Source organism: Phyllobates terribilis, unplaced genomic scaffold (assembly GCF_046119375.1).
Source record: "Phyllobates terribilis strain yellow unplaced genomic scaffold, ASM4611937v1 Scaffold_9__5_contigs__length_417890890, whole genome shotgun sequence".
NCBI lineage: Eukaryota > Metazoa > Chordata > Amphibia > Anura > Dendrobatidae > Phyllobates > Phyllobates terribilis.
Genome location: NW_027362769.1, coordinates 278,121,994 through 278,145,116, shown reverse-complemented (window position 1 = coordinate 278,145,116; position 23,123 = coordinate 278,121,994). Strand labels below are relative to the sequence as shown.

The window sequence follows — 23,123 nt, the reverse complement described above, 5'->3', positions numbered from 1 at the left end:
TATAAGCACACTTAATACAACATGCCGGCATCTATGAGTCATTAGACTAATATCCCTAAATCCTCTACTATGGATTATTTTACAAGACTACTGATGAACCATTATGAATGATGGGGAAATGTGTCGAGGATGCAGTGGATTGGTAGCTACGGTCATGGCCGAAAGTGTTGGCACCCTTGAAATTATTCCAGAAAATTAAGTATTAGTCTCAGAAAATTATAGCAATTACAAAAGTTTTGTTATACACGTGTTTATTTCCTTTGCGTGTATTGGAACACAAAAAACGTAGAGAAAAAAAGGCAAATTGGACACAATTTCACAAAAAACCCCAAAAACGAGCCGGACAAAATTGCTGGCACCCTCAACTTAATATTTGGTTGTACACCCTTTGGAATAAATAACTGAAATCAATCACTTCTTATAACCGTCAACAAGCTTCTTTCACCTCTCAACTGGAATTTTAGACCACTCTTCTTTTGCAAATTGCTCAAGGTCTCTCATATTTGAAGGGTGCCTTCTCCCAAGAGCAATTTTAAGATCTCGCCACAGGTGTTCAATGGGATTTAGATCCGGACTCACTGATGGCCACTTCAGAACTCTCTAGTGCTTTGTATCCATCCATTTCTGAGTACTTCTTGAAGTATGTTTGGGTTCATTGTCCTGCTGGAAGACACATGACCTAGGACGCAAACCCAGCTTTCTGACACTGGGCACTATATTGTGACCCAAAATCCTTTGGTAATCTTCAGATTTCATGATGCCTTGCACACAGTCAAGACATCCAGTGCCAGAGGCAGCAAAACAACCCCAAAACATCTTTGAACCTCCACTTCATTTGACTGTAGGTACTGTGGTCTTTTCTTGGTAGGCCACATTCTGTTTTCGGTAAACAGTAGACTGATGTGCTTAACCAAAAAGCTTTATCTTGGTCTCATTTGTTCACAAGACGCTTTCCTAGAACGATTTTGGCTTACTGAAATACAATTTGGCAAACTGCAGTCTAGCTTTTTTATGTCTGCTTAATTAACAAATAAATTTCATGCAAACATGTTTCCATGCTATAACGTTACAAAGTTCAGTTTTATTTGTTATATATGAAGGTGACTGCTCTTAGCTTGCACCTGTTCACACCTGTTTTCCGTTTGGAAGTGACGGTCAGTCTTTGATATTTTTTATGTCTGTGTCAGCAGTGGAGTCCTCCTTGGTCTCATGCCATAGTGTTTCATTTCATTCAATTGTCGACTGTCATGGGTTAACCGTGACAGAGAGGGGCCAGAAGACCGCAGCATCTGATTTCTCATACTCCGGCACTGATTAGAAGAACTTCTCCATCATATTAAATGATGCAGGTTTCTGTTAGTAGTGCAGGGGTTAAACAGTTCAGCTTAGAGTCTCTGAAGCTTTTCTGATTTCAAGTTTTATTGTTTTCCATTGTTAATATAGAGACAGTACCTCCTAGCTATGTTATCGGTATAAATTACCCTGGTTTGGAGGACTGTCTATTTTTATGGGTGGTATTGTTTAATTTATGTAATAATATTAAAAGTTATGTTTTAAGATTCTCACATATTTGCGGTCTATTCCTAAGTGTTTAGTGATTGGTGTATCCTGAGGGTTTTGGAAATCTTTTACTTTTTCCTCCATTGCCTTTAGTTTTGTAATCATATTTTCCTGTTCTTGGCTTAGTCCTTCCTTCGAGATGTCTTTGTATAGGTCACTGAAGTACTGGAGCCAGATGTTGCCGTTTTGGATATGTATGTTGCTTTTCTTGCTTTTTGTGCCCATGTGGTTCTATAGTTCCCAGAAGGAGTTGACTTGGGGAGTGTCTTGGAGTTGGTGAAGTTTAGTGGAGATGTAACTCTGCTTCTTCCTCCTGAGAATGGTTTTGTATTGCCTCTGTATGGTGTCGTAGGCATCTCTGAGGTCCGGGTGGTTGGGGTCTCTGTGTTTCTTGTTTGAGGCTGTTCTCAGGCTCTCCCGAACAGCTTTACATTCTCTGTCAAACCAACCGTAGATCTGTTTTGCTTTCGTCTCTTGTAGTTGACTATTTTAAGGTCGGACAATTCGGCCATGGTGTAGAGTATATCAATGAGCTCTTTAGCAGCTTGATTCACACCTTCTGGGTTTGACTTGTACTCGTAGTTGTAGAAGTGGTGGAACATCTCCTGTATTTCGGGGATGCTTGGAACCTCTTTATATTTTGTTGCCGATGCCTTGGACCATTTATAGGATGGAGGCAGGTTGAGGAGGCCGTTCAGCCGGGGCTTTTCTGTTGATGAGACTTTTGAAGATTTCATGTATAGAAGAAGTTGGCTGTGATCTGTCAGGTGCAATTGTGGGGTGACAATAAAGGCGCTGATATTTGCCGGGTCCATATTTGTAATGGCATAGTCAACAACACTCCTTCCTACATGTGAGTTTAATGTAAATCTTCCTAGAGAGTCTCCTTTAGTACGGCCATTGAGTATATGAAGTCCTAAACTTCTGCATAGGTTCAGGAGCTTTTTGCCACTTTTGTTGACTGTACTGTCATAGCTGTTTCTCTCTGTGTGTACTGAGCCTTGGACATTAGATTCTGCTCCAAATATGTAGATGTTTCCGTCCGTGGTCAGAAAGTCTTTTTCTCTCCCTGTTCTGGCATTGAGGTCTCCAAAGATGAGAACTTTGCCCAGGGCCTGATAATGGGCAGCTTCTCTTTCTAAGGTCTCGAAGCTGTCTGGATTGAAGTAGGGTGACTCTGGCGGGGGTATGTAGGTAGCGCAGAGGTAGACATCAGACTGAGAGGTGAGGATGGAGCTGCTGATTTTGATCCATATGTGGCTGTCTCCTCTCTTCAGCGGTTTGATGTACAGTTGGTGCTCCTCTTTATACCAGACCAATATTCTTCCTAAGCAGAGGCCCTGTTTGATGTTTTTATTTTTCAGGGCAGGGACGGAGATTTCCCTGAATCCAGTGGGCACCAGGGATTCGTTTTCAGCTCTGGTCCATGTTTCCAGGAGGATCAGGATGTCTATACTTTTCAGTCTTTGTGTAAAGTCGGGGTCATTTGTTTTACATCCAAAGGCCGAGGTGTTCAGGCCTTGGATGTTCCACCTGCTAATAGTAAGTGAGGTTGTTTTTTTCTATATAACTTGTGTGCATATACCTTGTAATGAGTGTGGTTGTGTAGGACACACCGGATTTCTGACTGGTTTATTAATGACGTTCGTTTCATCCAGTCACATTAATTTTTTGCACAATGTGCTGAGCAGGATCTTTAGCTCCTCCATGTCTCTGCTCTGCATTTGTCTTCTCTGGATGTCTCTGTTTTGTATGTCTCTGTGTGAGGCTGGTGGTCTCCTTTGTGGTTGTATTCTCTGATGGTCCAGTTTTGAGTGCGGGTGTTTGTTTCCAGTTTTTTGTGAGATAATTGTGGTTTCCTGTCTTTTCATTGCCATGGGTCTTTTCACAGAATTTTGTCTGGTGTTAGGTCCAGGCTAAGGGTCTCTGTTTAGTATGATGTCCTTCAACTCCTTGGCCAGGAGGCTGACCCCTTGTTTGTTGAGGTGCTTGCTGTCATACAGGTGATGGTGATTTATGGAGGGGTGTTGTGCCAGTGTCACTCCTGGCACAGATTTCATTCTAGTCGTTAGGTCCATGTTGATGTTCTGGATAGTTTGGCTGGTTATATCCGTTCTTGGGAGCAGAGATGACAGAATGATTTTGCTTTCCGGGAATTTTAGTTGTGTCGTCCTTACTAGTTGGGCCAATTGTCCTGCGATCTGCTGGTGCTGGTCTGGCAGGTTGTTTGTGCCTGTGTGTATTATAATATGATTTGGGTTGTTAAATTGTGGATTACTGATGACTGTTGTCACCTGTTCAATGGTTGCACAGCGGATTTTATTGACTCTTCTTCCTGGGAATAGACGCCGTGTGTTTAGGTACTTCCCATTTGAGTCCATTATTAGGACCATATCAGGACTTTGTAATGTCATGGGTGGGTTATGTGACTGCTGATGGGGGTGTGTGCTGGAGACTGCTGGTAGCAGTTTCTCTTCTCTCTTCTATGGATCTGGTTTCTGGTTCACTTTTATTAGTTTCAGGTTTGTTCGTATTGTTGGGGCTATTTGGTATCTCGGTCTCCTGGTCAGTGGAGGTCAGGTTGTCAGCACCCATTCTCGTTCCCATTGCCCCCTCTTGGTTCAGATGTCGGTATCTGTGGTTTTAATTTTAGCTTTTCCACCTCCTGTCTCAGCCTGGCATTTTCCTGAAGCAGTTCACACATTGCTGTTCTTATTTCCTGCAGTGCAGACCTGTGTTCACCTTTAAGTTTGCTTATCTCATTGATTACTTGGTCATTTGCATTACTGTCACCAGGGTTTCTTTGAAGCTCTTGCTTAAATTGTACAGAGTCTCTTTCTAGTTGAGCTAGAAGGTACCTGAGGGTCTGGGGCGAGGGGTGTGAAGCATTGGGGGCAGCAGTGGTGTTCCTGGATGTCTCTGTAGGGGGGGTGGACATCAGTGGTGGCTGGGGCTTGTTGTTCCTTATGAGTTTGGGCCTGGAGTTTAATATGAGGGAAACTGTGTTGAAATTTCTGTAAACTGTCCTCAGTCCCTTGTACCAGGACGGTGCCAGTGTTGAACAGGCTGATGGTAAATGAGTGGCACTCATCATCTTCATGGTGTCTAATTCTGATCTGCCGACCCTGTTATCAGACTTGGTTATATATTTATATTGCTTGCACAGGGCGGTGTGCCAGGCCATTGGGTGGTATGTGAAGAATAACACATTGGTTTTTCTTCTTACTTCTTCTTTAGAAGTAAAGTCATCAGAGAGGGTCTCTGGGTTATCTCTAATTATGCCATGTTTTATGGTTTTATTGTTCTTCTGCCCTTCAGAGAATGTGGTCTCCAGGATCTCTGACCCCCTGCTGGCTTGTGTCTCCAGATCTGTGCTATCATCATTTACTTTCTTCTGAATGTCTTGTACTAAATTAAAATTTTCCATTTCTGTAATAATTCTAATTCTTATTTCTGCGAGGTGTAAGTTCTAGAAAGACTATGGGTTGTGGTGGGGCTGGAGGATGGTCCTACCTGTGGATGCTCAGTCCTCTGGATGTCAGACCTGGTGCTGCCTGTTTAATGTCTATCCTCCAGAAGATTCTTGTTTAGTACTTTAAATCTTCTAATTTCTCCTTTTCCATAAAAATCTTTAGTCCAGCTCAGTCCGGCTAGCTTTTCTCATCCGCGGAGTTGAATTTTTCGAGGTTATGTCTTACAGTTTACTCATTACAAGGTATAAAGTGATGAAAGTTGAGGAGCTCATGATCTGTGCTGCTTACTCCTAGGAATGGTGGGCGGGTATGTCAATAACACTTCTGTGAAATCTACCTGTCCAGTTATGAAGCAACACTGATTGAGAATCAATTTCTCCTGTGTTGTACAAATGGAACAGACAACTGGTAGAAATGATAGGCAATTAGCAAGAAACCCCCTATAAAGGAGTGGTTCTGCAGGTGGTGACTACAGACCATTTCTCTGTTCTCATCCTTTTTGGCTGTTGTTTTGGTCACTTTTTCATTTTGCCATTGCTCTCACCCCTAGAGGTACAGTAGCATGAGGCGGTGTCTACAGTACAACCCACAGAAGTTGCTCAGGTAGTGCAGTTCATCCAGGATGGCACATCAGCGTGAGCTGTGGCAAGAAGGGTAGCTGTGTCTGTCAGCACAGTGTTCAGAGCATGGAGCAGATACCAGGAGATGTGGAGGGAGCCATAGGAGGGCAACAACCCAGCAGCAGGACAGTTACCTCCTCCTTTGTGCAAGGAGGAACAGGAGGAGCACTGCTAGAGCCCTGCAAAATGACATCCAGAAGGCCACAAATGTGCATGTGTCTGCACAAACGGTTAGAAACCGAGGGCCCGACGTCCACAGATAGGGGTTGTGATCACAGGCCAACACCGTGCAGGACGCTTGGCATTTGCCACAGAACACCAGGATTGGCAAAGTCGCCAATGGCACCCTGTGCTCTTCACAGACGAAAGCAGGTTCACACTGAGCACATGTGACAGACGTGACAGAGTCTGGAGACACTGTGGAGAGCGATGTGCTGCCTGCAACATCCTTCAGCATGACAGGTTTGGCAGTGGGTCAGTAATGGTGTGGGGTGGTATTTCTTTGGAGGGCCGCACAGCCCTCCATGTGCTCGCCAGAGGTAGCCTGACTGCCATTAGCTACCGAGATGAGATCCTCAGACCCCTTGTGAGACCATAAGCTGGTGCTGTTGGTCTTGGGTTCCTCCTAATGCAGGACAATGCCAGACCTCATGTGGCTGGAGTGTGTCAGCAGTTCCTGCAAGATGAAGGCATTGAAGCTATGGACTGGCCCGCCCGTTCCCGAGACCTGAATCCGATTGAGCACATCTGGGACATCATGTCTCGCTCCATCCACCAACGTCACGTTGCACCACAGACTGTCCAGTAGTTGGCGGATGCTTTAGTCCAGGTCTGGGAGGAGATCCCACAGGAGACCATCCACAACCTCATCAGGAGCATGCCCAGGTGTTGTAGGGAGGTCATACAGGCACGTGGAGGCCACACACAATACTGAGACTCATTTTGACCTGTTTTAAGGACATTACATCAAAGTTGGATCAGCCTGTAGTGTGTTTTTCCATTTTAATTTGGGGGTTGACTCCAAATCCAGGCCTCCATTGGTTAATAAATTTGATTTCCATTGATGATTTTGTGTGATTTTGTTGTCAGCACATTCAACTTTGTACAGAACAAAGTATTCAATGAGAATATTTCATTCATTCAGATCTAGGATGTGTTATTTGAGTGTTCCCTTTATATATATATATATATACACAGGGTGGTCCAAAAGTAGGTGGCCAGAAAAATAATAACATTTATTTTGATTTATATATAAAATTATATTTACTAACACAAGCATAACATTGATAATTAAATTTTATTCTGAACGATAATACAAAAGCCCTTAAATTTTATCAGCGCAGGTGCTCAAACTGTTTTCCATTAGAATTGGCACAGCTTTGAAGTCTGCCTCTTACGCTTTGACAAACTTTTTTTCACAACTCTCTTTGGGTATTAATTTCTTGAAATGCATCTCTTATGTAATTTTTCAAATCACTGACACTTTTTGGTTTTCGATTATAAACTTTGTCCTTGAGTACTCTCCAAAAGAAAAAATCCATTGGGGTCAAGTCTGGTGAACATGCCTGCCGACCAATCAAGAGGGCCTCTTCGGCCAATCCATTTATTAGGAAATGTTTCATCAAGATACTTGCGGAATACTCTTGAATAATGTGGAGGGGCCCCATCTTGTTGGAAATAAAGGTCATTTGAATTAGGCTGTTGCTGTAACTGGGGAACAACTTGATTCATTAGAATTTCGAGATACTTATCTCCTGTGACTGTTCCATCAAAAAATATTGGTCCTAAAACACCAAAACTTGAAATACCACCCCAAACATTGACACCAGGCTCATTTAGTTGTTGCTCTAATGTTAAATGCATGTTCTCATCATATCAGTAAATACAATTATGTCTGTTAATATGGCCTGATAATTTGAAAGAAGCTTCATCACTCCACATAATGTTATCTAAAATTACTGGATTTTCTTCAATTTCGTTAAGCATAATCTCACTAAATTGTAGCCGCCTGTCTGGATCATCCTCCAATAAACAACGAATTAGATGTGGACGATAAGCTTTCCACCCAATAGATTTCAGGATTCGCATGATAGAAGCTCGTGAAATTCCCAATTCCAAAGAGGCTCTTCTGGTGGACTTTTTTGGACTCTGAACAAATGTTTCAGCAACAAGTTGTTTATTATCTTCTGTACAGACTGTTTTGGGTCGACCAGTTTTTGGAGCATTAAGGATTGAGCCAGTGGAATTGAATTTGTCACGAATGCGGTAAATGGTTTGTCTCTTTGGGGCTTGAGTACCAAATGTTTCAACCCAATTTGCTCTAACGGTTTCAGCATTTTGAGATTTCCAATACTCTGTTAAAATCCATTTTCTTTGATCTGTATTGAAATTATTTGCCATTATGTGTTATCAGAATTATCTGAAAAGAAAACAGATTTGGGGGAGATCTATCTGTGAAAACTAGATCTGTGAAACTGGCTCAGTTGCCCTTAGCAACCAATCAGATTCCACCTTTCATTTTCCAAAGAGTCTGTGAGGAATGAAAAGTGGAATCTGATTGGTTACTAAGGGCAACTGAGCCAGTTTCACTTTACACCATGTTTGATAAATCTCCCCCTTCATAAACTTATTTCACTTTCTGTCCACCTACTTTTGCACCACCCTGTACACACTGCTCAAAAAAATAAAGGGCATAAAAAATCCCATAAAAACAATTCTGGAATTGCTATTTTTTGTTTATTCTGCCTCCCAAAAATCGGAATAGAAAGATCAAAAAATGTCACATGCCCGAAAATGGTACCAATAAAAACGTCTCGCAAAAAACAAGCCGTCACATGACTCTGTCGGCCAAAATATGGAAAAATTATAGCTCTCAAAATATGGTGATGCAAAAACTAGTGTTTGCAAAAAAAAGCGTCTTTTAGTGTGTGACAGCTGTCAATCATAAAAACCCGATATGAATCTGGCATCGCTGTAATCGCACAGACCCGAAGAATAAAGTCGTCTAATCACTTATACCACACGAGGAACGGTGTAAAAAAATAAACTTTAGGGTTAGGGTTGTGCTAATGTTAGGGTTGTGCTAGGGTTAGGGTTGAGGTTGGGTTAGGGTTGGGCTAGGGTAGGGTTGGGCTAGGGTTGTATTAGGGTCGAGGTTAGGGTTATGCTAGGGTTAGGGTTGGGCTGGGGTTAGGGTTGGGCTAGGGATGGGGTTAGGGTTGGCCTAGGGTTAGAGTTGGGCTAGGGTTAGGGTTGGGTTAGGGTGGAGCTAGGGTTAGGGTTGGGCTAGGGCTATGGTTGGGGTTAGGGTTGTATTAGGGTTGGGATTTTTTCAAAAGTAAAGAAAAAAAAAATGATGACGATATTGCGACCAGTGTTGAGTCCAAGTGCTCGCTACTTGAGTTTGCATCGGGTGCTCGTGTATGTACTGAGTATAGTGGGTGTTCGAGCGACATGCTTGAGTCTCCGCCCCATATGCCTCGCGGCCGAAAAAACGTTGCTGGGATCGCCTGCCATGCACGAGCAATCTCCGCATGTTTTTTTTTGGGTGTCTAACAACCGTGAAACATGTGGGGCAGGGATTCGAGCATGTCACTCGAGCACCCGTGATACATGGTGCCTACCCGAGTACCCGATGCAAACTCAAGTAGAGAGCACTTACGCTCAAGACTAATGACAACTTATTCAATATGATGACCTAATGTTATCAAATTCTGTCGTACCTCTGGGTTCAAAATGTACACTATACCCCTTGATAAAATCCTTGAGGGCTCTAGTTTCCAAAATGGAGTCAATTGTGGGGGATTTCCACTATTTAGGCACATCAGGGGCCCCCGAAATGCGACATGGCGCTCTTTCTTGATTCCAGCCATTTTTGCGTTCAAAAAGTCACACAGTGCTCCTTCCCTTCTGAACCCTGACGGGCGCCCAAACGGTGTATTTTTCCCACATATGGGGTAATGGCGTACTCAGGAGAAAATGCACAACAGTTTTTAGGTTCCATTTTCTCTCCTCTTACCCTTGTGTAACTAAAAAATGTGAGGATAAAAGATTATTTTTGTGGAAAAAGTTAGATTTTTTTATTTTCACGGCTTCATGTTCTAAACTTCTGTGAATCACCTGGGTGTTCAAGGTGCTCACCACAAAACTAGATAAGTTCCCTGAGGGGTCGAGTTTCCAAAATGGTGTCACTTGTGGGGGGGTTTCCACTGTTTAGGCACATCCGCTAATTATTCAAGCAAATTTTACATTCAAAAAGTCAAATGGCGCTCCTTCCCTTTCAAAACCTGCCGTGCGCCCAAACAGTGGTTTTCCCCCACATATGGGGTATCGGTTTATTCAGCAGAGATTGCACAACAAATTTCTCCTGTTACCCTTATGAAAATGCAAAACTGGGGGCTGAAAAACATTTTTGTTGGAAAAATGTGAAAATTTTATTTTCACGGCTCCATGTTATAAACTTCTGTGAAGCACCTGGGGGTTCAAGGTGCTCACCACACATGTAGATAAGTTCCCTGAGGGGTCTAGTTTCCAAAATGGTGTCACTTGTGGGGGGTTTCCACTGTTTAGGCACATCAGAGGCTCTCTAAACGCAACATGGCATCCGCTAATTATTCAAGCAAATTTTACATTCAAAAAGTCAAATGGCGCTCCTTCTCTACTGAGCCCTGCCGTGCGCCCAAACAGTGTTTTTCCCCCACGTATGGGGTTATCTGCGTGCTCAGGAGAATTTGCACAACAAATTTTAGGGTCCATTTTTTCCTGTTACCCCTGAAAAAAGTTAAATATTCATTTTTTTCTTCCCCATTCCAAAAATTCTTGTGAAGCACGTGAAGGGTTAATAAACTTCTTGAATGTTGTTTTGAGCACCTTGAAGGGTGCAGTTTTTAGAATGGTGTCACTTTTGGGTATTTTCTGTAATAAAGGTAATAAAGACCCCTCAAAGTCACTTCAAATGTGATGTGGTCCCTAAAAAAATGGTTTTGCAAATTTTGTTGCAAAAATGAGAAATCGCTGGTCAACTTTTAACCCTTATAGCTCCCTAGTAAAAAAAAATTGTTTCCAAAATTGTGCTGATGTAAAGTAGACATGTGGGAAATGTTATTTATTAACTATTTTGTGTGACATATCTCTCTGATTTAAGGGCATAAAAATTAAAATTTTGAAAATTGCGAATTTTCAAAATTTTCCGATTTTTTCACAAATAAACGCAAGTGATATCGAAGAAATTTTACCACTATCATGAAGTACAATATGTCACGAAAAAACATTCTCAGAATTAGCGGGATCCGTTGAAGCGTTCCAGAGTAATTACCTCATAAAGTGCCAGTGGTCAGTTTTGTAAAAATTGGCCCGGTCATTAACGTGCAAACCACCCTCGGGGCTAAAGGGGTTAATATACTTACCTTGTAATGTCTTCACATCCTGCTCCGTCCAGATGTGTCCGGATCCCAGAATTCCAATCGGTGGAAGTTCGCCGATCGCCATATTGGGACACCCAAGTGATGGGTGTCTCAATATGGAAACCGCTGGTGGTACCAGCCTCATGCGCGGTACCACCAGCGGAACACCGTCGCACAACACACACACTGTATACGCCGTACGCACCACACACACCCACAATGTATACGCACCATACACACACTGTATACACCATACGCACCACACACACACTGTGTGCGCCGTACGCACCACACACACGCACTGTATACGCCGTACGCACGACACATACACACACACTGTATACGCCGTACGTACCACACACACACACTGTATACGCCGTATGCACCACACACACTGTATACGCCGTACGCACCATCACACACACACACTCTGTATACGCCGTAAGCACCATCACACACACACTGTATACGCCATATGCACCACACACACACTGCATACGCCGTATGCACTACCACACACACACACTATATACGCCGTACGCACCACATACTGTATATGCTGTATGCACCACACACACTTTATACGCTGTACGCATCACACACACACTGTATAAGCCGTACGCACCACCACACACACACTCTGTATACGCCGTACGCAACACACACACAAACTGTATATGCCGTAAGCACCACACACATACACTGTATACGCCGTACGCACCACACACACACTGTATACGCCATACGCACCACACACACACTGTATACGCCGTACGCACCACACACACACACTGTATACGCTGTACGCACCACATACACTGTATACGCCATACGCACCACACACACTGTATACGCCATAAGCACCACACACACACTGTATACGCCATATGCACCACACACACACTGTATGCGCCGTATGCACCAGACACACTGTATACGCCGTATACGCACCAGACATACACACACACACTGTATAACCCATACGCACCACTCACACTGTATATGCCATACGCAGCACGCACACACTGTATACGCTGTAGGCACCACACACACACTGTATACGCCGTACGCACCACACACACTGTATACGCCGTACGCAGCACACACACTGTATACGCATCACACACACACACACACACTGTATACGCTGTATGCACCACAAACACACAGTATATACGTCGTACGCACCACATACACACACACTGTATATGCCGTACGCACCACATACACACACTATATATGCCGTACGCACCACACACACACACTGTATACGCAGTACACACACTGTATACGCAGTATGCACCACACACACACTGTATACGCCATACGCACCACACACACACACTGTATACACCAGACGTACCACACACACACTGTATACGCCGTATGCACCACACATACACACTGTATACGCCGTACGCACAACACATACACACTGTATACACCGTACGCACCACACACACACACACATACTGTATACGCCGTACGCACCACACATACACATACTGTATACGCCGTACGCACCAAACATACACACACACACACACTGTATACGCAGTACGCACCACACAAACACACATTGTATACGCCGTATGCACCACACCCACACACTGTATAAGTCGTAGACACCACACAAACACACTGTATACGCCATACGCACCACTCACACTGTATATGCCATAAGCAGCACGCACACACTGTATACGCTGTAGGCACCACAGACACACTGTATACGCCATACGCACCAAACACACTGTATACGCCGTACGCGTCACACACACACTGTAAACGCCGTACGCACCACAAACACACTGTATACGCCGTACGCACCACATACACACACACTGTATATGCCGTACGCACCACATACACACACTATATATGCCGTACGCCCCCCACACACACACTGTATACGCAGTACGCACCACACACTGTATACGCAGTACACACACTGTATACGCAGTATGCACCACACACACACTGTATACGCCATACGCACCACACACACACACTGTATACACCAGACGTACCACACACACACTGTATACGCCGTATGCACCACACATACACACTGTATACGCTGTACGCACAACACATACACACTGTATACACCGTACGCACCACACACACACTGTATACGCCTCACACATACTGTATACGCCGTACGCACCACACATACACACACACACACTGTATACGCCGTATGCACCACACATACACACACATACTGTATACGCCGTACGCACCACACATACACACTGTATACGCAGTAAGCACCACACATACACACACATACTGTATAAGCCGTAAACACCACACAAACACACATTGTATACGCCGTATGCACCACACCCACACACTGTATAAGTCGTAGGCACCACACACACACACACTGTATACGCCATACGCATCACTCACACACACTCTGTATACGCCGTACGTACGTTTTGTCCTTATGTGGATACAATGTAAATTAAAGCACCTTTGTCATAAATTTTTCCATGTTAATAAAATGTTACCTTTACCTACTTTGCTTTCATTTTAACACAGGGGGAGGGGTGAGTGCACATAGGAAAGAGGACACACAGGGGGGGAGACAGCTCAAACGAGAGAAGGGAAGAAGGCACATAGGGAAGAAGACAGCACAGGGGTGGAGAGAGAGCAGACATGGGGTAGACAGGTCAAAGAAGAGAGCACAGACGGGAGAAGCCAGCACATGGAGGAAAGAGAGAGTGGATAGGTGGGTGAGCACATGGGGGGGGGGGGGGGGGGGGAGATTCTCAACGCTGCAAAGCCTGCCCCCATCATGACATTACCACCCTCCCGATGCCATAGCATCGGGCCTCCATCTAGTATATATCTATATATATATATATATATATATATATATATATATATATGAGTGGCGAGCATTTTTATTGGTATATGGTCTCCCATGCTGTTATGTGCTGCCCCCATCCTGGTATTTGTGCTATCCCCATCCTGGTATTTGGGCTCCCTAATCCTGTTCCTCCATCCTGTTATGTGCTGCCCTCATCCCTATCCTGGTATGCATGGCACGCCTCATCCCTATCCTTGTATGCATGGCATCATTCACCACTAATCATGGTATGCATGGCACTCCTCACTCCCAATCCTGGTATGCATGGCACCCCTCACCTCCAATCCTGGTATGCATGGTACCCATCATCCCCAATCCTGGTGTGCATGGCACCCCTCATCCCCAATTCTGGTATGCATGGCACCCCTCATCCCCAATCCTGGTATGCATGGCACCCCTCATCCTCAATCCTGGTATGCATGGCACCCCTCATCCCCAATCCTGGTATGCATGGCACCCCTCATCCCCAATCCTGGTATGCATGGCAACCCTCATCCCCAATCCTGGTTTGTATGGCACCCGTCATCCCCAATCCTGGTATGCATGGCACCCCTCATCACCAATCCTGGTTTGCATGGCACCCCACATCCCCAATCCAGGTATGCATGGCACCCCATCTCTCATCCTGGTATGCATGGGCCCCTCATCCCAAATTTCAAATACATGGCACAACTCATCCCAATCCTAGTATGTATGGCACCCATCATCCCCCAATCCTGGTATGTATGGTACCCAATCCCTCATCCTGGTATGCATGGCTTCTTCATCCCCAATCCTGGTATGCATGGCACTCCTCATCCCTATCCTGGTATGCATGGCACTCCATCCCTCATCCTGGTATGCATGGTACCCCGCATTCCTATCCTGGTATGCATGGTACCCCTCATCCCTGTTCTGGTATGCATGGTACCCCTCATCCTGGTAAGCATGGCACCCCATCCCTCTTCCTGGTATGCATGGTAACCCACATCCCTATTCTGGTATGCATGGTACCCCTCATCCCTATTCTGGTATGCATGGTACCCCTGATCCCCAATCCTGGTATGCATGGCACTCCTCATCCCTATCCTGGTATGCATGGCACTCCATCCCTCATCCTGGTATGCATGGTACCCCGCATTCCTATCCTGGTATGCATGGTACCCCGCATCCCTATCCTGGTATGTATGGTACCCCTCATCCTGGTATGCATGGCACCCCATCCCTCATCCTGGTATGCATGGTACCCAACATCCCTATTCTGGTATGTATAGTCTCCTCATCCCTCAATCCTGGTATGCATGGCACTCCATCCCTCATCCTGGTATGCATGGTACCCCACATTCCTATCCTGGTATGCATGGTACCACTCAACCCTATTCTGGTATGCATGGTACCCCTCATCCTGGTATGCATGGCACCCCATCCATCATCCTGGTATGCATGGTACCCCAAATTCCTATCCTGGTATGCATGGTACTCCTCATCCCCAATGCTGGTATGCATGGCACCCCTCATTCCCAATGATGGTATGCATTGCACCCCTCATCCCCAATCCTGGTATGCATGGCCCCCCTCACCTCCCAATCCTGGTATGCATGGTACCCCTCATCCCCCAATCCTGATATGCATGGCTTCCTCATCCCCAGCCTGGTATGTATGGCCCCCTCATCCCTATCCTGGCATGCATGGCACCACATATTCCTATTCTGGTATGCATGGTACCCCTCATCCCTATACTGGTATGCATGGTACCCCTCATCCTGGTATGCATGGCAACCCATCAATCATCCTGGTATGCATGGTACCCCATATTCCTATCCTGGTATGCATGGTACCCCTCATCCCTATACTGGTATGCATGTTACCCCTCATCCTGGTATGCATGGCAACCCATCCATCATCCTGGTATGCATGGTACCCCATATTCCTATCCTGGTATGCATGGTACTCCTCATCCCCAATGCTGGTATGCATGGCACCCATCATCCCCAATGCTGGTATGCATGGCACCCCTCACCTCCCAATCCTGGTATGCATGGTCCCCTCATACCACAATCCTGGTATGCATGGTACCCCTCATCCCCCAATCCTGGTATGCATGGTTCCCTCATCCCCAATCCTGGTATGTGTGGCCCCCTCATCCCCCAATCCTGGTATGTGTGGCCCCCTCAACCCCCAATCCTGATATGTGTGGCCCCCTCATCCATTTCACGCTGCACACATACAAAAAAAACAAACACTTATACTCACCTTTCTTCCCTGTGCTCCAGCGCTGCGGTGTCCTGTTCTGCCGGAGGTCGGGGGAGGAGTGCGGCGCTGGAGTACGCGCGTGCCCATACCGCGCTGTCTGGCGCCATTTTGCTGAAGACACACTGCAAATGTGTCTTCAGTAAAATGGCTCCGGATGGAACTATGTGCAGATTCAGACGCCTTCACTCCTGCCCCGGTCTCCGGCGAGAAGAGAGGTGCCGCGGCAACGCTCCTCCCGATCAGGTAAGTATGTAAATATGTTGCCGAAGATCACGGTATGCGTTCAGTGTCTATGCATACCGTGATCTCCGGCGCCATACACTCCTCTTACCTGTAACGGCTCCATGCGTTCTTCTGTCTGGAGCCAGACTGCGCAGGCATGTCGCACTTGTGCAGTCTATAGAGGCTTCAGACAGAGGGACGCTTGTAGTGTTATATTATATATACCTACATATTATATATATATGTATATACATATATATACCTACATATTATACAGTACAGACCAAAAGTTTGGACACACCTTCTCATTTAAAGATTTTTCTGTATTTTCATGACTTTGAAAATTGTACATTCACACTGAAGGCATCAAAACTATGAATTAACACATGTGGAATTATGTACTTAACAAAAAAAGTGCGAAACAACTGAAAATATCTTATATTCTAGGTTCTTCAAAGTAGCCACCTTTTGCTTTGATGACTGCTTTGCACACTCTTGGCATTCTCTTGATGAGCTTCAAGAGGTAGTCACCGGAAATGGTTTTCACTTCACAGGTGTGCCCTGTCAGGTTTAATAAGTGGGATTTCTTGCCTTATAAATGGGGTTGGGACCATCAGTTGTGTGCAGAAGTCTGGTGGATACACAGCTGATAGTCCTAATGAATAGATTGTTAGAATTTTTCTTATGCCAAGAAAAAAGCAGGTAAGTAAAGAAAAACGAGTAGCAATCATTACTTTAAGAAATGAAGGTCAGTCAGTGCGAAAAATTGGGAAAACTTTGAAAGTGTCCCCAAGTGCAGTTGCAAAAACCATCAAGCGCTACAAAGAAACTGGCTCACATGAGGACCGCCCCAGGAGAGGAAGTCCAAGAGTCACCTCTGCTTCTGAGGATAAGTTTATATGAATCATCAGCCTCAGAAATCTCAGGTTAACAGGAGATCAGATTAGAGACCAGGTCAATGCCACACAGAGTTCTAGCAGCAGACACATCTCTTCAACAACTGTTAAGAGGAGACTTTGTGCAGCAGGCTTTCATGGTAAAATAGCTGCTAGGAAACCACTGCTAAGGACAGGCAACAAGCAGAAGAGACTTGTTTGAGCTAAAGAACACAAGGAATGGATATTAGACCAGTGGAAATCTGTGCTTTGGTCTGATGAGTCCAAATTTGAGATCTTTGGTTCCAACCATCGTGTCTTTGTGCGACGCAAAAAAGGAGAACGGATGGACTCTACATGCCTGGTTCCCACCATGAAGCATGGAGGAGGAGGTATGATGGTGTGGGGGTGCTTTGCTGGTTACACTGTTGGGGATCTATACAAAATTGAAGGCATACTGAACCAGCATGGCTACCACAGCATCTTGCAGCGGAATGCTATTCCATCCGGTTTGCGTTTAGTTGGACCATCATTTATTTTTCAACAGGACAATGACCCCAAACACACCTCCAGGCTGTGTAAGGGCTATTTGACCAAGAAGGAGAGTGATGGGGTGCTACGCCAGATGACCTGGCCTCCACAGTCACCAGACCTGAACCCAATCGAGATGGTTTGGGGTGAGCTGGACCGCGGAGTGAAGGCAAAAGGGCCAACAAGTGCTAAGTATCTCTGGAAACTCCTTCAAGATTGTTGGAAGACCATTTCCGGTGACTACCTCTTGAAGCTCATCAAGAGAATGCCAAGAGTGTGCAAAGCAGTCATCAAAGCAAAAGGTGGCTACTTTGAAGAATCTAGAATATAAGACATATTTTCAGTTATTTCACACTTTTTTGTTAAGTATATAATTCCACATGTGTAAATTCATAGTTTTGATGCCTTCAGTGTGAATGTACAATTTTCATAGTCAAGAAAATACAGAAAAATCTTTAAATGGGGTGTGTCTAAACTTTTGGTCTGTACTGTATATATATATATATATAATATGTAGGTGTGTGTGTGATATATATATATATATATACATACAATCACACACACCTACATATTATATATATATATATATATATATATATACACACCTACATATTATATATATATCTACATTATATATAATGTAGGTATATATATATAACATAATATGTAGGTGTATATATACTGTATATACAATATGTATATATAGATATATACACACACCTACATATTATATATATATATATATATATATACACCTACATACAGTATTATATATATATATATATATATATATATATATATATACATATATATACACAGCTCTGCAAAATTTTCATTTTCTCTGATTTTTCTTTTTATAGGTATATTTTTGAGTAAAATGTACATTGTTGTTTTATTCTATAAACTACTGACAACATGTCTCCGAAATTCAAAGCTAAGTATGTTGTATTTATTTGCAAATGAGAAATCGTCAAAATAATAAAAAAGAAACAGAGAAACAGTGCTTTCAGACATCAAATAATCCAAAGAAAACAAGTTCTTATTCATTTAGAAACACCAATACTCATGTTTTAGAGGATTGTTTAGACCACAGCAGTGTTTTTTATACTTTCCCTCGTTATATAAGATTTGGTTCAGGTGATCACCTAATCAGATGCACATTAATAAGTAGAATGAGGTGGACTTTGGTTGGAATTCAACTGACACTGGAATGGAATGGCTGTCAGACATGTAGAGATGGGGATTTTTAAAGAACTGTGCAGTGGTCTCTTAATTTTTGCTAGAGCTGTGTGTGTGTATATATATATACACATATACACACAGACATGGTCAAAATTGTTGGTACCCCTCGTTTAATGAAAGAAAAACTCACAATGGTCACAGAAATAACTTGAATCTGATAAAAGTATTAATAAATTAAAAATCTTTAAAAATGAACAAATGAAAGTCAGACATTGCCTTTCAACCCTGCTTCCACAGAATTTAAAAAAAAATGAAACTCATAAAATAGGCCCGGACAGAAATGATGGTACTCTTAACTTAATATTTTGTTGAACAACCTTTTGAGGCAATCACTGCAATCAAACGATTCCTGCAACTGTCAATGTGACTTCTGCACCTCTCGACAGGTATTTTGGCCCACTCCTCATGAACAAACTGCTCCAGTTGTCTCGTGTTTGAAGGTTGCCTTTTCCAGACGGCATTTTTCAGCTCTTTCCAAAGATGCTCAATAGGATTTAGGTTAGGGCTCATAGAAGGCCACTTCAGAATAGTCCAATGTTTTCCTCTTAGCCATTCTTGGGTGTTTTAGCTGTGTGTTTTGGGTCGTTACCCTGTTGCAAGACCCATGACCTGCGACCGAGACCAAGTTTTCTGACTCTGGGCAGCACATTTCTGTCTAGAATCCCTTGATAGTCTTGAGGTTTCATTGTACCCTGCACAGATTCAAGAAACCCTGTGCCAGATGCAGCAAAGCAGCCCCAGAACATAACAGAGCCTCCACCATGTTTCACAGTAGGGACAGTGTTCTTTTCTTGATATGCTTCATTTTTCTGTCTGTGCCTTGCCAAAAACTTCCATTTTTGTCTCATCTGTCCATAGGACATTCTCCCAGAAGCTTTGTGGCTTGTCAACATGTAGTTTGGCAAATTCCAGTCTGGCTTTTTTATGATTTTTGCTTCAACAATGGAGTTCTCCTTAGTTGTCTCCCATGAAGTCCACTCTGGATCAAACAACGACGGATGGTGTGATCTGACACTGATGTTCCTTGAGCTTGAAGTTCACCATTAATCTCTTTAGTATTTTTCCTGGGCTCTTTTGTTACCATTCGTATTATCTCTTTGATTTGTCATCAATTTTCCTCCTGCGTCCAGGGAGGTTGGCTACAGTCCCATGGATCTTAAATTTCGGAATAATATGTGCAACTGTAGTCACAGGAACATCAAGCTGCTTGGAGATGGTCTTATAACCTTTACCTTTAACATGCTTGTCTATAACTTTCTTTCTAATCTCCTGAGACAACTCTTTCCTTTGCTTCCTCTGGTCCATGTTGAGTGTGATATATACCATGTCACCAAACAGCACAGTGAGTATCTGTAGCCATATATACAGGCCCACTGACTGATTACAAGATTGTAGACACCTGTGATGCTAATTAGTGGACACAACATGATTTAAAATGTCCCTTTTGTCACATTATTTTCAGGGGTACCATCATTTGTGTCCAGGCCTATTTCATGAGGTTAATTTTTTTTTTTAAATTCTGTGGAAGCAGGGTTGAAAAGTAATGTCTGACTTTCATTTGTTCATTTCCATAGATTTTTAATTTATTATTACTTTTGTCAGATTCAAGTTATTTCTGCGACCATTGTGGGTTTTTCTTTCATTAAACGAGGGGCACCAACAATTTTGACCACGTATATATATATATAAAAAGTTTAAAATCACCCCACTTTCCCAGTTTGAAAAATAAAGTAATGAAAAAAAAGGAAAAAAAAAACATTTTGTATCATATGCATGAAAATCTATCAAAATATAAAATTATTTAAACTTTAAATAAATTTAAATATCAAATCGATAACCAAACAAACGCCAGAATAACTGTTTTTTGGCTGCAGCAATCACAACTAAAAGAGAAATTAAAAACAATCAAACAAAACGTTAGGTGCCTCAAAAATGGGATTTATAAAATCTACAGATCAGTGCACTAACACAAGCACAGCGCCATTGAAGAAAAAATAAGTTAGCTTTCAGAAACTGTCAAGACAAAATTTTTTTTTTTCAACAAAGTTCTGAAGTTTTTATAACCACTAACTAAAATAAAAATTAAAAAAATCAACTTTTATATGCTTGGGCACACTGAAAGCTGTAAAAATGAAACTCAAAAAACAGTTGGAATTACATTTTTTCAACATTTGACTGCACTTTGGTATTTTTTCCCCATTTTTAAGTACATTATATGTGAAAATTAAATGGTCTCCATACAGCTTGTTTCCCAAAAAGACAAGTTATAAATCTTGAAAGAAGGGGTAAAAAGAAAAGCACAAAAACAAAAAATTCACCAGCCTTGAAAAGTTGCAATTATCACTTCAGTAAGGGGGAGGTACAAATATAGGATAAACAAGTCAGGACAGAAATGTTAATAGAATAATTTATTGTGATAAGTTTGACACAAATAAACTAGTTACCTGTGTAGGTTTACCAAACCATTTCCAAAGTTGTCTAGCAGGCAGGAATGCAGCAATTTTAGGCCTATTCTCAACAGAAGGCAATCTTTGCCTTTTGGCTAGTTCCTTGGTTGTAGGTAGATGTATGCCTTCTCTCTTTTTTGGTTTGCCTTTACTACCCCTTTGCTGTTCTTGTTTTTGCTGTTTAATCTGCATCATAGCTTTGGATGTGCTGCAAGGTTTTACATATCTGCATGGGTTCTTTTGATTATCTGATTGGATGGAAGCAGTAGTTGCAGCATCATCTTCTGAGCAGCTTGAGGAGGCATCATCTGTTAAACATGAGGAAGAAGATGACGAGCAGGAAGAACTGGAGCTAGAAGAGAAAGATGTTGAAGAAGAAGAATGTGAGGAAGATGAAGAGGATGATGAAGAAGAGGAGGAGGAAGAAGAAGAGCTGCTGTTGGTAGAGGCTGAGGACTTCGATATTGAAGATCTTGAATTTTTAGAGCTGTGCTGTCCTTTTCTCTTCCGTTTATTTCTCTTAACATCTTCCTCAGACTCTGAGCTGCTGTTACTGGTCTCTATCTGTCCTTCCTTTTTTTTCCTTCCTTTTTTTACATCAGATATGATTTTGGAGCCATTTCCTGTGAGTTTATTCCCCTTGGAAACATAAAAGTTTTCTCTAATCTGAGACTTCAATCCAGAATGTTTCTCTTTCTGCTTGTTGGAACCTACATTAGAGCAAATTCCACCAGTCATTTTTTTGCGAATTTTTCTTACTACATTGTTAGAATGTTCAAGTCTCAGCATAGCCTCTTTAGTTTTCTTAGTCTTTGGAGACATAACTCCTTCATGGTCTAATTTTATTAACAGCTGCCCATCATTATTCAGACATTTGCTGTCCATAGATGTAGACCCCGTTTTTCTTTCCTGTTTCAGTCTCCGTTTTGAATTGATTTTTCCTTTTAAGATCGTTTGATTGATTCCATTTCCAGCTGTTTCACAGTACAGATCCCCACAATCTACATTACTGAAAGGAGCATTAGGATTAAAGTTTTTTGCAATTTTCATTTTTTGGTGGTGCTTTCTATCATTCGTTGATGTAGATGTCTCCAAATTAATTTTTAGACTTTCTTGATCTATTTTTGCATTTACTTTGTCTTCATCTATTGCCTTACATGTCTCTAGGGTATCCTTACTTGCATTTTCTTTGATGGATTCTTCTGAAAAAAAAAATATTTTGATATGTGTATACATATTTTTATTTAGGTTTTATTCCAGTACACACACACAAACACACAACCTTTTGTTACCATAAAGCATAAAAAATAGTTTATATAAAATATAGCAATATACTGTACATAGCTTAAGGGTGTTTTCCATATATAATTTTTAAATTCCAATTGGCTGGCCCAATGTGAACAGCACAGGCTGCTAAGCCCAGTGATGGGCTGCAGAAGTCATCTGTTCTGTAGTAAGGATATCTCCACTAAAGCCCTTTAACGATACCGGAACTGGCTCTGAAGAGGCATTCCTGAAGCAGGGGAATGTAAGTAATGCGAAATTATGTTTAATAGTCAATTTAAATATTAGAAATGGAAAATTCTTTAAAACAGTTCTATCTTATTTATTCAGAACTACACCACTGCTTTGCCTCTC

At 42.7% G+C, this 23,123-nt stretch overlaps 1 protein-coding gene across 4 annotated transcripts in view; it reads right to left on the bottom strand.

The window, feature by feature from the left end:
- The window catches only part of TNRC18 (trinucleotide repeat containing 18), a 739,821-nt gene that overhangs the window by 48,055 nt on the left and 668,643 nt on the right, over nucleotides 1–23,123 (bottom strand). For 3 of the 4 annotated variants that reach the window (XM_073647820.1, XM_073647817.1, XM_073647818.1), the window contains one exon: nucleotides 21,483–22,687. In XM_073647820.1, the coding sequence (XP_073503921.1) occupies nucleotides 21,483–22,687 (1,205 nt within the window). The remainder of the gene's footprint in view (nucleotides 1–21,482; nucleotides 22,688–23,123) is intronic. The other variant, XM_073647819.1, reaches the window with a different exon arrangement.